Source organism: Montipora foliosa, chromosome 7, assembly GCF_036669935.1.
Source record: "Montipora foliosa isolate CH-2021 chromosome 7, ASM3666993v2, whole genome shotgun sequence".
In the NCBI taxonomy this organism is placed as follows: domain Eukaryota; kingdom Metazoa; phylum Cnidaria; class Anthozoa; order Scleractinia; family Acroporidae; genus Montipora; species Montipora foliosa.
This window is the reverse complement of record NC_090875.1, coordinates 38,020,973-38,035,972: the sequence shown is the minus strand read 5'-3', so window position 1 is coordinate 38,035,972 and position 15,000 is coordinate 38,020,973. Positions and strand designations below refer to the sequence as shown.

Here is a 15,000-nt window from a genome sequence, read left to right as displayed (position 1 = left end):
AAAAGTGGGAAGTGCATCTCTTAGAGGGTGGGGAGCGATAGTTACATGTAGCTACTTATCACCAAATCAAAAACATGAACCCAGCAATGTTTTCTGACTTTCGTTGAACGTTGTTTTAAGCCGGTTGAACAGAATTTTCAATATAAGGAAACATCAAATTGTACCCAAGGCCACTTATGTCCAGAAATGCAAGTAATAAGATGCACGCCCGATTTTGACATCCAACACGAAGTGTCCTTTTAGTAAATCAAAGTCATTTTGCTTCATGTACCTATTTCCAACAGTAAGTAATGAAAATTTATTTTCCTATTTTATTTTTTTTTTCAGTTAAAGAGTCGGGATTGGCATCTAATGGTAATATCTCAGTAAATGGAGTTTACTTTAGAATACACAATTGACGCGAAACAAATTAAAGAGAGCAATATCTTACCAAAATAAGAGATTTACAAACAACGACCAGTACTTTTGTTGTGTTCCGTATCCAAATGAAGAGTTCCCAAGTGAGTTGATACTGAAGGCTGGCAATGTGAATACCCGAAAGTGGTTTCATAGCCGGTGTTTGGGAGCGTCAACCCGGTCAAGACAAGTAAGAAAAGTATGGGTTGAAAGTAGTTAAATGTAACTTTATTTTCCGGTTTCATTTTTTTCAGTTGAAAAGTCGGGATCGTCATCTGAAGGTAATATCTCAGTAATTGGAGTTTTACTTTAGAAGACACAAATGGCATGAAACAAGGAGAGAAAAAGCCGGGAACAATATCTTACCAAAATACAAGACTTACAAACTATAGTAGTGGTTACACACACCTTGGGTTTGGGGTCTTCCGTAGGGTTCGTGGCTTGGGTTTGGTTTTGCTCGGGTCTCAGGTTACCCTTGGGGATGCGGTTACACAGTAAAAGACACCCATCAGGGTAAAATATAATTAGATATAAATTAACCGACCTTGTAAATTGACGGGAAACGTGCAGATCAACATGGATGACACGAATCGAGATCTAGTAAGCTTAATTTCAGTGATTCTCCTGCTTATTTTTCGACAGTCCCCATAAATATTACAGTCCTGCAGTTTTTTGCGAGAAGACATCGAAGAAGGCGCTTTCAATTACGCTACCTTCAAGGTTTGTCGGCATTTTATTGACATTTACGCGCTCGTCTCCAATTTTTCTCGCCCGCCAAGAAGAGCTTGGGTATTTCCACGACCACAGAGATGGTTTCAGCAACTTCTAAATAACAATGCACTGGATCACTGGTGGAAAGAAAACTTTAGAGTTTCGCGCGATACCTTTGAATATATATGCCAGCTCGTTGGACCGGCGCTTCAGCGACAAAACACTAGGATGCGAGATGCCATTCCAGTTCCAAAGCGCGTCGGTACAAGCCTCTGGCGACTAGCTACTGGAGAGTGCTACCGCTCGTGTGGACTGATGGTTGGGTTGGCAAAACCGACTGCGGTAAAGTTTTGCCATGAATTTGTTCAAGAAATCTGCCGACATCAAGATGAGTTTATCAAGTTTCCTTCTACTGCAGCAGAGATAACTAAGAAAATTAAAGGCTTCGACAATAAAAGTAAATTACCTAATGTGGTTGGAGCAATAGATGGAAGCCATGTACCTATCAAGGACCCAAATAATAACCACGAAGACTACTTTAACCGGAAACATTTCAGGGAATAGTTGATGCCTCTGGAATCTATTTATCCGTGGCCACTGGGTTTCCTGGAAGTCTACATGATGCTCGGATGCTACTTTTAACTGACGTTTATTGGGCTGCTGAAGATGAGAATATCCTAATGGAACCCACATTTGACTTAGGCGGAACTGTAGTGCGCCCACTTATCGTGGAAGACACTGCTTATCTAAACAAACCTGGCCCCTCCGACCATTTAAGGATAATGGTGGCCTTACGCTCGACCAGAGGAATTTCAACCGAGAAGTATCTAAGGCGAGAATAGTATCCGAACACGCATTTGGTATGACCAAAGGAAGGTGGAGGGTCTTACTTAAGCGCCTAGACGAAGACAGTGACAGAATACCTGACACTATCATTGCCTGCTGCGTGCTACATAACATTTGTGTTTTACGAGGAGATGAACTCGACATAGATGATAGTGATGATGATGATGATGACAGCGATGATGATGATGATGATGATGACGACGGCGGTCCCCCCTCCCAGGCTGCAGCTGCGGTTCTACAAGCTCTTGTTCAATACGTTGCAAATAAATAGACAGTATCCCCTTGATTTTGTCCTCTTTGAGTCCTAAATTACAGAAGGTTACGACATAATTCTATTTTGCTTTGCAATTTATTTAAGTAATTATACATCTGATCCCATTGATCCGAACCTAAAAGTAACAGCAGATTGAATAAAATATGCGTATATCTATGTAGCAATACAAAACCAATCAAAAATGGTGTAGAAATTTACACGGGATAATTACAGGAAATAAAACAATTTTGTTTGCTAAACAACTGTAACGTCTATTATACTTAAGAAACAGCGGTTGTAACCATTTTACAGCACTGTGTATTTCAGTGTCCAAAATACTATTCAAGATCAAATAAAATTTATTTTTGAAATTTTGCAACAATCATGTAAACGGTTCTTATTTTCTTTGGAATAAAAGCGCTGAGTTGAAACCTATTTTTTGGAAGCAAATATGTCTCCGAGTTTTCCCAAAACAGACACAACAAATTCTTGGTGTTGTCGCTGCGCATCTGCTTGAGAAACTCTGCTTGAGAAACTCTCTCGTCATTCTCCTCTGATCTTTGAATGGCTTCTTGCTGAGACTTCATCATGTCAAGGATTACTAGCTCCATGTCATCGCAGCTAAGCCTTTTCCTCTTCATTTTTGATCCTTTTTCCTCCTTTTGCCCAGTTTTTCCAGTTTTCTTGGCATTCGCACTATCGCCTTCAGCAGAGCTGGCCGGCCGTTTCTCTGATTTCTTACCACTTTCTTGATTTCCGGTCGATAAAATATCGTCCGTATCATCAGAGCTACAATCTTGTTTTGTGGGCTTTCGTTTCCTTGACAAATCTTGGATTTACTTTGTCTGATGAAGCCATAAATTCGTCGATGTCTTCATAGTGCTTGAACGTTTTCCGTTCCCTTCCCGTGCGATTGTTGTTATCACATACGCTTTTGTATTTATCCAAGAGCGCCCGCCACTTCTCCTTTAACTGCGCTAATGACTTTTCAGATTCCACACCATTGTCAAAGCACTTACTTTGAAACTGCTTTCAGAATATCTTCCCGTATGTTTTTTTTTTTGCCTTGACTGCTTTTTGTAGACTTAAGTCTATCGTAGTACTCCTTATAAGTGGCAATTAAGCATCTCTCCTCGGTCAACGACCAGCTACTGCGCTTGTTACGATCGTCACATCGGTTCGAGGATTCACTTGGAGTTGGACTGGCGCTGTCCCTGTCTGGTTCAAACTGAAGGCGATTGCTAGTACTGGCTACAGGGTTCTGGTAAATCTGGTAGGGATTTAGAATCGCTGGATAATGCAGTAAAGGCTGATTTTGAGCCATGCCAGCACCAGACAGGGTATTACCGGTGTTGTTAACTCTCCGTGGCCTTGTTTGGTTTCGTGCCGCAAATAAATACCCGTTGCAGTAGAGATCTTCATTTTGACTAGCGTTCCATGAAACGGATAAACAGAAAGATCATAATTTAATCAACTTCGTAACTGACAGTCTGAAGGACAAACTCATGAAAATAAAGAAAGAAATACTCACAGTGATGCACGAAACCCTGCCATATTATCGCGTGCTACAAGTAGGCGCGAAATTAATTAAGTGCTTCAGAGGTCACCTCAGAACTCCTCACGCGATTTCCTGTATAGACTACGTTCTGCTTTATGATTGGCCAAGCCACCTCAGGGAGCAGATAAAAAGGAGCTTTTCAGTTCAGGAACTGTCATGGGAAGTTCTTTTTTTCTTTTTGATGTATCCATGGAAATAACCCTAGGGCGGTTTCGGTCAGGGGAAAGCGGTTACACACAAAAAAGTCTTTTCCTGTGGGCAAACGCTATTTACCCATGAGTAAAAGGGCTAGTGTAACCACGGCTTATGACTAGTACTTTGTTGTGTTCGGTATCCAAATGAGGAGTTTCCATTTCGGAATCATTTTGCTCTTACTGCTTTGTTCACCAGCACTTCGATTTCTCTTTGCGAGAGGGGGTTTTCGCTCCCAACAATCTATGGAACAGTCCAGGAGTTTTCGTTGCATTTTGTCCTCTGGTTAATAGGCCTCTTATGTCCAGAAATGCAAGTAACAAGATGCATGCCCGATTTTGACATCCAAGACGAAGTCAAAGTTTTTGCGTCATTTACCTATTTGCAAAAATAGGTAATGAAATTTTATTTTCCTAAATTATCTCTTTCAGTTAAAGAATCGGGATCGGCATCTAAAGGTAATATCTCAGTAAATGGAGTTTACCTTAGAACACACGAATTATGCGGAACAAAGAGAGCTATATCTTACCAAAATAAGAGATTTACATACAGCGAATAGTACTTTTGTTGTGTTCCGTATCCAAATGAAGAGTTTCCAAGTGAGTTGATACTGAAGGCTGGCAATGTGAATACCCGAAAGTGGTTTCATAGCCGGTGTTTGGGAGCGTCAACCCGGTCAAGACAACAAAGAAAAGTATGGGTTGAAAGTAGTTAAATGTAATTTTATTTTCCGGTTTATTTTTTTTCCAGTTGAAAAGTCGGGATCATCATCTGAAGGTAATATCTCAGTAATTGGAGTTTTACAAATGGCGTGAAACAAGGGCAGCATTATCCTGGAACAATATCTTACCAAAATACAAGACTTACAAACTATGACTAGTACTTTGCTGTGTTCGGTATCCAAATGAAGAGTTCCCTTTTCGGACTCATTTTCTCTTACCGTTCTGTTTACTAGCACTTCGGTTTCCTTTTGCGTGAGGGGGTTGGTGGGTGGATGACAGCGTATGGGAAGAGGGAGCGTCCGAGCCATCTTTTAACTCCCAACAATCTATGGAACAGTCCAGCAGGATTTCCTTGCATTTTGTCCTCTGGTTAATAGGCCTCTTAGGTCTAGAAATGCAAGTAATAAGATGCATGCCCAATTTTGACATCCAACACGAAGTGTCCTTTTAGTAAGTCAAAGTCATTTTGCTTCATGTACCGATTTCCAACAATAAGGTAAGGGTAAAGGGCAGCGTTATTTTTAGCTGAGGGTAAATGCAGCTTTGTATTCTTACTTGAGGACTAGCATTTGTGGGACAGTTTGTGACATTAATTGTCTGTATTCCGAGGCACAAGTGATGTGAAAGTGGGGAGAAGAGCAAGTGGAGACCGTGTCGCTTATTGAAATCCGCGTGCATCTAATTAGGGACATTTTTGGACATATCCGAGTGGGCCTTAATCACTCTGCGGCCATGTTGAGTCCCGAGAGATTAAAAACTTTTGTTTTGCCCGACCGAAACTTGTTCCCAAACATTTCAACTCGAGGCTCGGGATAAGAAATCTGTTGTCTATAGCCAATATGGCTGCCGCGCGAGTAAGGCGAATAGGCCTAACTAGGTCTGTCTTGATTGCACTGAGCACTTTTAGGATTCTGAGTGCTTTTAGAAAAAATTTAGCACGTTTTTACTCTTTGGGAAACAGTCAAGCAATTTTTCGTATTTTGTTTTGAAGATCAATTTTCAGCAAACCGAGGTTCCTTTGTGATTGTAAAATTGAAATATTGAAGACATGAAAAGTTAAATCGTTGAAATGAGCTTGTGTTAATGTTGCGTTTGAATTAAAAGAATTTAAAACCATGTTAGTTTTTAAGCCATAGATCTCTAAGATATCTTTTGCTTGAAAAACATGTTTCACTTCTCTGAGCATTTAGAAACAATGGAAGGCCAATTCTTTGTTAAAAAATATTCATACCTTCAAAACTCTTAAAACCTTTCAAAAGATTTGAAACATTCCATTTCTAATTAAATTTTGCTTACTTTTTTTTTAATTTGAAACCATTTGAGTAGTTTTGCGCCATTTCTGAGGCACTCGTTTTACTCTTTTTTACCCAGTACGAATGGGACTGGTCTACTGGTGAAATTGAAAATCTAGTTTTTTCAAATTTGTTGCTGCATACATGTAGGTGAAATGTAGAAATGTCATAAGACACGAAGCCGTCTTCTAGTGGCTCGCAAGCTGTGGAAACTCCTTGCAAGATCCATAATGAAAAAAGGGGACTGGAGTGGGGGTCGGGGTTGTTTAGGGTACGATGGGTAGGAGTTTTTGACCTTCGTTTTACTCTCTGAAAGCTATGGATCATTTTTTAAGACCAGGAATGCAGCAATAAAGGAAGATTTTCATGTACTCTTTTAAATCCCGCCTTTTTAAACAATTTTACTGATTACTGATTAGGAGTGACATGTGTAATTGGTATCAAGTGAGTTGATACTGAAGGCTGGCCATGTAAATGGCCAAAACTGGTTTCGTAGCCGTTGTTTTGAGCGTTAACTCTGGTTTAAGCAAATTAGAAAAATATGAGTTGAAAGTAGTTAAATGTATGTTTATTTTCGTTATCTTTAAGAAAGGTACGGCATTTTTTTAATTTCGAAGTCATTTTTCGATGTTAGTACAAACATCATCGTCAGTTACAGAATACTTGAAAATCCGTTAGGACTATATAACAACTAGGCGAAACATGAATAATTAAATATGATTAAGTGACAAGAAATACATATTTAAGTGAGTTACAGAGTGTTAGAAAGAATGTAGAGCCTAAAGCGTAAGTGTCAGGTTGACGTGATGAACTTGTTGGTTTAAATTAGGCATTTCCGAATTTGTATTATATGCATAGCCTCCTTGCATGTTTCGCCTAGTTTTTATATAGTCGGTTTTTCAAATATTCTGTAACTGACGAGGGTGTTTTTAACATCGAAACATGTCTTCAAATTAAAAAAAAATGTCGTAACTTTCTTAAAGATAACGATTTGCTTTCTGCTGTCTCGACCTTTTGGTTCCATTATCCATGTTTTTGTTACTATTTCATTTTTTTCAGTTAAAGAGTCAGGATCGCCATCTAAAAGTAATATCTCAGTAACAGTGAAATTGCGCAAAACAAAGAGAGCAAAATCCGAGAACAATATGTTACCAAAATACAAGACTTATGCAAACAACGACTAGTATTTTTGTTGTGTTACGTATCCAAATGAAGAGTTCCCAAATGAGTTGATACTGAAGGCTGGCAATGTGAATACCCGAAAGTGGTTTCAGAGCCGGTCTTTGGAGCGTAACCCTGGTCAAGGCAAATTAGAAAAGTATGGGTTGAAAGTAGTGAGTAGTTAATTTTTTTCAGTCAAAAAGTCGGGATCGTCATATGAAGGTAATATCTCAGTAACTGGAGTTTACTTTAGAAGACAAAAATGGCACGAAACAAAGGTAGTAAAAACCGGGAACAATATTTCACCAAAATACAAGTCTTACTAATAGTAATCATGGATTCGTAAAGTGCTTTCGATGTGTCGTAAAATAATACTTTTTTATTGTACTCATTGCCCAGAAATATTCAGGGAAAGTGGACTTGTGCAGTATGCAGAGAGAACTTGAATTTCTTGTGAAAAGCAGCTGAGTTGGCAAATCACAACTCCTTATCGTTGCCGGCACTAATTGCGTGCTGGGGCGAATTGTAGTGTCTGTTTCCTACAAAACGTACCTCTACACAACTTTCTGATCTTGTGATAAGTAGCTTTAGTCATATTTGCAAGTGACACTTCGAAAAAATCAACACAACTTCACTTACCCTTGAAAAAACAGCGAAGAAAACGCGCACAAATGCAAAGTACGTGGAATATCGCTTCGATTTGGAAATGATTCAAAAAAACACACAAAAAAAAAAAAACAACAACAACAACTAACAGAAAGAAAAGGAAAAAGAGAGAAAGAAACATGGGATCCACTTAATCAATTTAACATCCGATTTTCGCGTTGGAGTTGATACTCAATAAGACTGAATTGTATCAAACTCTGGTCTGCCTGAAAATAGACCATATGAGCATTTTGTGAATCATTTGAATTACAAAAATTATTTTGAGTGCCCCATTTACTATGGGGCGGCCTACCCTACCAAAAAGAGAGAGGTGAGTCGTCACGTGTTTTCACATCCATGCAGCAAGCATTCGATAACTTGCAAAGTAAGTCTGAATTGGCCGTTGATTCTAGTCCCCAAACTCATAAAAAGAAACAAGACTCGATCCATGGGACTTGTTATTGTCCACTAAGCCGTTGTTTTCAATATGATAAAGATAACAATTCAGGGTTTCGGAACAAAAGCAAACCAGACCAGTTTTCAAAAGAGAGAACGTGACAATTGAAGCTATCATTCCCAGGCCTTAAGGGTTAAAGTTGTCTTGCCCTTGGAGGCTTGTTATGGGAACTGGTAACAGCTAAAATCGAACAATGCATTTGACTGGTGTGGGTGCAGAACTTCACTGAATGTCGAAGCTAGAAATGGACATCTGTGATGAATCTCGCTCCGATCGACTACGGCGAAAGTGCCTTGTGTAACGATCACTGTCTTGGTCAGAATTACATTAGTTTGGGTTTCTGATGAGAAAGAATATTTTTGTAAGCGCCAACACTGATTGCGTCTCTTTTTGATGTCAATGGTGACACATCCAGTTTGTTATAATGAGATAATGCTGTGACAATATAATTGCTACATTTTGTGATAATTTTTTTAAAAGAAAAACGAATTTATAAGGCGGAGTACTGTAAAGGTCAAGTATTCCTCAGGCGCTCAGATTATGGACAAAAATCGCGTCTGAGACGGAAAATTGGTCTTACGGGTTCCTCGTCAGATGTCAGAATTTAAAGGCCCCCCTTCAACCAACAGGCTGTTCGACCGTTTGTTTTTGTTATGGATATTCGCATTGCTTATTCTAGCGATCTGATTGGATGAATTTCAGCTTTGGCGGCATTTTCATGTATGAAAATTGTTTCGCGGCATTCAGTGCCTGTCGGTTGAATGTGGGCCTTTAAGTTTACATTTGGATGAGAAATTGGACGGTCTGTCGCTCACAATTAAACAATATCGTGAAATGTTGCAACTTCCGCACGTTTTTCCGTGAAAGGGTTGGTTGGGAATAGAGACTGGTTTTCGGTCAAAGACGAATCTTACGTCTAGATCTTAGACGAGTTTTTTTAAGTTGTTTTTCTATTTTCATTTTTTTTTCAAATGAAACGAGGAAATTTTGGTTGAAACGTAAGATTACAGTAATCAGGCTATTACTTTAGAAGACACACTGCAAATAATGCGAAACAAGGGAAGCAAAAAATATCCTACCCGGGAACAATATCCTACCCAACCTCGTTCCCAGGGTCTCTCTTCTCTGCCTCCAATGTCGTTGAGAAAAGACCCTGGTTCATGTTGGTCACGTGTCTTCCAGAATCTGGGAGGTTCACCAAATATGTGTTAGGGGATCGGTGGCAGTAGGCTTTGTCGACATTGCAATTGATTTTGTAGCTAGATGACCATCGAAAAAACCTTTGACCGCAGTAGTTTATGTACTACACATATGGAATTAGACGTAAGAGGCAAAACGGTTGTGGTCAAATCGATCCCACGCCACAGAAAATATACTCGCGTCATTCAAGATTTCACCCGTGTGAAGGTCCGGATCAACGAAGAATGCTAATAGTTTGCGACAATTTTAAAGAAAAGAAGATTTTGTCGTGCGAGAAAACAAGCGAAACGTTTATCCCTGGGAAACAAACATGTTCAGCGATCAGCCGGTGTGATGTTAAGTTCTTATGTCACGTATGGACCTCAAATCATCAAATCAAACTGTATTAACATGTGCAGGTATTTTCTTTTGGTCTTTGATTTTCGTTTATCTTTCGAATGTTAAACAACGTGATTCCTTATCTCGCAATCTTGTACAGTGAGTAGACAGTTCTAACTTACGATATTTATATTTCAGCAACTTCGTGTAAATTGTCCATGTTGTTAAGATATATATTTTTGCCACTGCACGTGCACAGCGCTTTAATAGCGTGTATATTTTTAGCCCCAGTAGAATATAGAAGATGCAGTTTATCAAGCAAACGTAGTGTTTGGTGTTTTCTTTTATGTTAGTGTATGTTCTGGAGAAGCAACTTTAGCTACTAACGAAATCAGTTTTTGTGAACATCAATTGCCGCTCGACATTGAAGTTGTCTTGTCAGTCACAAAAGCTCTTGCTTTTAGGTTGACAGCTTTTGCGGGAATTCATCTCCTGTGGGAATACAGCATCAGCTCTTTTGACTTTTTTGATACTTACATTGTAAGATAAAGATTGCTTATCTAAAAAATGCCTTGTCAAACGAATACAATCTCACCCAGTTGCGGTATCAAAATATAACGAAAACTCTACCCCGGCCCAGTGAGAAAATGTTTGTCACGTGACCAGCGTGAACTAGGGTCTTTTTCTTGACGACAATGGAGGCAGAGAAGGGAGACCCTGGGAACGAGGTTGTATCGTACCAAAATACAAAAAATTACAAACAATGGCTAGTAGTTTGTTGTATGTGTTACAGGTTGAAATTAAATTCAGGTCCATTTATATCAAACTAGGTAAATTTAAATCAAACTAGGTGAATTTAATTAACCTAGGTTATTTATCAACTGTTTGAAAAGGGCTTTTCTTTATGGGGTGTGGTTGAAAAGAAGGGGCACGGTCTTTTTAGGGGGTTTGAAAACAAAACAAAAAGACTAGAAAATCGACTTTCCTACTCTCTCCCTTTTTGTCCCTGTCTCTCTTAACCTTTCATCTCCTGATTCATTCGTCATACCTACCATTACTTTACGTACTTACGTACCCTTGACCCATTCAATTCCAATGTTTACACGAGAGAAAGAAATCGCTTTGGACTGCACTTATCGAGACTTGAACCGGGCACCTCTGACATCCCTTGGCATTGAGTCCTTAGCTCAGCTAACCGCTTAACCACACAGGACTTGGACGAGCAGTTGTCATTAATTTTAATAGCAAATACTTTTCTCGTGGTGCAAGAGGGCCCAGACTCTTCTCGGTCATAGTAAATTATGCAAATTTTACTCGTGTGCAATGCGTGGCCCTGCACGGTTCGTAAAATGGCTAACACAAGTTGTGTTGATTCAGAGATATTCTACCAAAAATTGAGTAAAGTTAAAGCTCCCTAAAAGCCAAAACCAAGCAAAATAACCCCTTGTATTGACGACAATGTAATGAAGACAGCAAGGACAGAGCAAATCTGACGAGTCAATTATCATTTGGACGAAAAGGATGGAAACTGGAGGGTGGCAAAATATTATCCACGAACGGGAAAGAAATTTTTCAAAAAATGTCAACTACAGTCTTTTGCCAAAGAATATTGCGCACAAAGGAAGAGACAAGATGGACAAGTATAAGAAGTAACACAACTCTTTGTGTCACTCTGCTGGATACACAAAGAACAAAAGTCTATCAACAGCAGGCAAAAACAGCCTGTGCTAGCCCCTATTCAAGCAAGAGAATTCCTAACACATTTGCAAATGGAGCTAATGGACCTTAGAAACTTATCATGTACATATTCATGTCATCGCAAACACAATTGGATTCTCGACATGATTGATCATTTCACAAAATATTCAGAAGAAGAAGAACCTAAATGTGCTTGTTATTCACTTACCAAGTCAACAAAGGAGATAAGGACACCTCAACATGGAAAAGCAAGAAACACACAAAGAAAATACAACAACAAAATGACAACAGGCAAGCCCAATACCATTTCATTCCAAGTCAACAATTTTGCCAAAATAGAAACTAAGTGGAAACTAAAGTCCTTTACAACCAAACACACTTCTTGGTAAAATAACTGAAAAAGAACATGGATTTATGACAGTTGTCACCAAATTTGGAATTATTAACACTTGGATTGCATGCACACCAAACAGACTACAAATTACTTAAGCCATAAAGGCACTTCCCAGTGACACAAGTGCAAGAGGTGCAAAAACAAGGAAATGACTTCTCATTCACCTACAGTCAACTACATGCAAGTAATGACTGTTTAATAAAGGTTACAAACTTTGTGGACTACCAGAAAAAAAACTTTGAATTTGATTGTTGAAGTACTGATAACCACAAAGGGGTTTTATACTGATTAACATATGTACAAGTAACTGTACATCATTCAATAATCTACCCTCTAAAAAGTCAATTGTCTTTTTCCTTCCAAAAACCAGAAAAATAAATATTAAAGATGAAGGTAATTCTTATTAAACAAGATTTTGTTTTTCTGCTGCTCTAAGATAAAAAAAAAAAAAGCAGAATTAGTTATCATGCACAGTATGCCTAAACCCAAACTTAATGCTAACCATTTAAAATCAGTGCTTAGGCTTAATAACAACCAAAGGCGTTTTTACAGACTAACTCATGAAAACGTACGTACTACATCTCCTTACTGATTTACTTACCAATATACACGTAGTTGCTAACAATTGATGGACTTTTTGTTGGTGTTTCCAACTTTTAATTTCAACCTAGTTTAAAATTAAATTCACCTAGGTTGAAATCACTTCAACCTGAATTTCAAATTTACCTGTAACATGTGCATTATCCAAATGAAGAGTCCCCAATAAAGACTCATTTGGCCCTTACTCTTGTGTCCGTCAGCATCCTGATTTGTTCAAGGAATTATCGTTTACACGACATTTTTTTCGGTTATGAACAGTCCTCATCTATCTCCTTTACATTGAATTTCTCTTGCTCTTGTTTCACAACGACATGGTTGGATAAACATAACATCATTAAGAAAAAAAAAATGATCTGCTCCTATTTGCATGTAATTTAGTCAGTAAAATCGTAAATTGGGGTCCCAAATTAACAGAACTCGTCAACCTGCATAAGTCACAGGGTCCTTGAGAGTATCTCCGTGCACTGTCAGCACATATCGCATGATTCATAAAGTCTGCAGTCACTGCACGATTTTTGTGCTTCATGCTTCATTTCTAACACTGATATTGTTGGCAAGGCATTGCTTTTGTGCGATCTCTGTTTGCTGGGACACAAATAGTACCACAATTAAGTACCTGAAATTGTAAAGTTTAATTAACTCGGAAGAATGAAAGAAAAGTGCAGGATACTGGAAAAGTTTGGTACGTTAAGAACGAAAATTGACCATTAAAAGTTATTCTCGGAACGAAATGCTAGAAAACCGTCGCAAACAGTAGTTCGTAGTTCTACTTTTGGGTAGGGTTTTTTTTTTCTACAAAAAGATCTACTATCGTTTGAATGTTATAAATTAAGGGTATGTTTTAATAGAAAAACCTGTGTTCCTTCAAGGACGGGGGAAGTGAATCATGGTAAATAGTTAGCGTCAAATGAGTTGATAATGAAGGTCAGCAATTGAACACGTGAAAGAGGTTCCTGAGCTGAATGTCTTTTAAATGTTAACCCTAGACAAGCTAGCCATGAAGAATAACACAGCACAGACAGAATTTTTGGTTACATGCAGCACAGTGGTTACTACCCAAGGAAGCAAAATGGCTTTGCATAATTATACCGTTATCTGAATAGGTGATTTTCTTTCCTATATTATAGCAAGTGCTGCTCAATGTTTCTTTCAAAGTAGCTTTGTGTTGGACAGAACAGCTGTGTTTTGATATGAACTGAGTCCGTCCGGGTAGGGGACTGTCTACGGCTGGTGTTTTGAATCTTGCACGGCTGGCTTTCAATACCCTTTCACCCTTCGTGGAGTTCCAAGTCTCATTTGCGTTGACTTGGAAGGGAAAGTATCACTCACTTAAATTAATGGCCGCATACAACTAAAATGATTTTAGTGAAATAAGTGTAAGACAAGTCTGTTTGGGAGCTATTTTTATCACCAAACGCAAGCACTGTGGGGACCGCGGTTGGAAAAAAATTCCTTAATTTATCTGAAGACTGAACCGATACATCTAACAAAGCTAGGTTGGTCTACGAACTCAAGCATCGTATTACCAACATTTATAGTTGAGGTAATAACCACATGACTCAGAACACCAAAGTTGAATGGCTAAGAGAAACAAAGAACGATGTTGCGGGAGTGCCGGAAAAGTCTTCCGATTAAAAATAGCCGGGTGACCAATCAACTAAAGAAAAATATTTAACTGAAAAGCCCCCGGGCCAGATGGATTTCAAGGTTTTGTGATGAAGAATCTTATTTCGTGAATGGAGAGAACTGCCGTACACTTCAGGACTGGCTCACTACTAAGCAAATGCTACAGTGGCTTACTAAAGATCGGACAGTACTAGTCATTAAAGATAGAGAAAAAAGGAATACAGCAACAAATTTTAGGCCCATGATAACTTGCCTGCCGCTTGGAGATGAACTTTATGAACACCTGAAGGAACAGAATTTATTGCCTGGTGAAAAGAATGGGTGTGAATGAAACTGCAAAAGGAGAAAAACCAGGTCCTGAGATGACTTGGGTGGACAACAAAAAGACAAATGCTATAATCCCACCTTTGTGGATCATCAAATGTTTACGAATATTTGCCCTGCTGAAAATATGCTGTCGTTGTTGGAAAAAGTATGAATCAATGGCTGGTGGAATTGACATCAGGAGGAAGTACCCTTGGCTCAGTAAGTGCAGGAGAGGAATGTTCCAGGGAGACAGCCCGTCACCGCTGCCAATTGTGTTGACCCTTATTCCGTTCTCGGTGGTGAGGCTAAATTAAAGCGGGTTATTCATTGGTCGAGAGAGAGCAGCGAGCGAGAGCAACACTAATCTTGCAATGCATCTCGGGGCTATTGCGCAATGAATCTCGATATTGCATGCCTGAGTTCGCCAGATTATAAATGCTATGCCTTGAGGATTGGCTTCTGAGGTACACTCGGCATTTCTTCGGACCGTCGAGTTACAGTCTTCAGATTGCCGTCGGACACCGAGCGCCACCGAACGAATGTTCGGCTAATCACATGGCAGAAAAAAGCATAATGTTCGTTTCTTTGAGTTATGGCGGATTTGTGTAGTGGCGGATTTTCCTCT

At 39.1% G+C, this 15,000-nt stretch overlaps 1 protein-coding gene and 2 pseudogenes across 1 annotated transcript in view; 2 read left to right on the top strand and 1 right to left on the bottom strand.

The window, feature by feature from the left end:
* LOC138009469 (uncharacterized) overlaps positions 1-15,000 on the top strand; it is a 105,140-nt gene that overhangs the window by 8,583 nt on the left and 81,557 nt on the right. Inside the window, exons 3-6 of the mRNA XM_068856496.1 lie at positions 328-354; positions 651-677; positions 4,388-4,414; positions 4,707-4,733. Of these exons, the coding sequence (XP_068712597.1) occupies positions 328-354; positions 651-677; positions 4,388-4,414; positions 4,707-4,733 (108 nt within the window). The remainder of the gene's footprint in view (positions 1-327; positions 355-650; positions 678-4,387; positions 4,415-4,706; positions 4,734-15,000) is intronic.
* On the top strand, positions 1,051-2,254 carry LOC138011164 (uncharacterized; annotated as a pseudogene).
* LOC138009472 (uncharacterized) lies at positions 2,639-3,530 on the bottom strand (annotated as a pseudogene).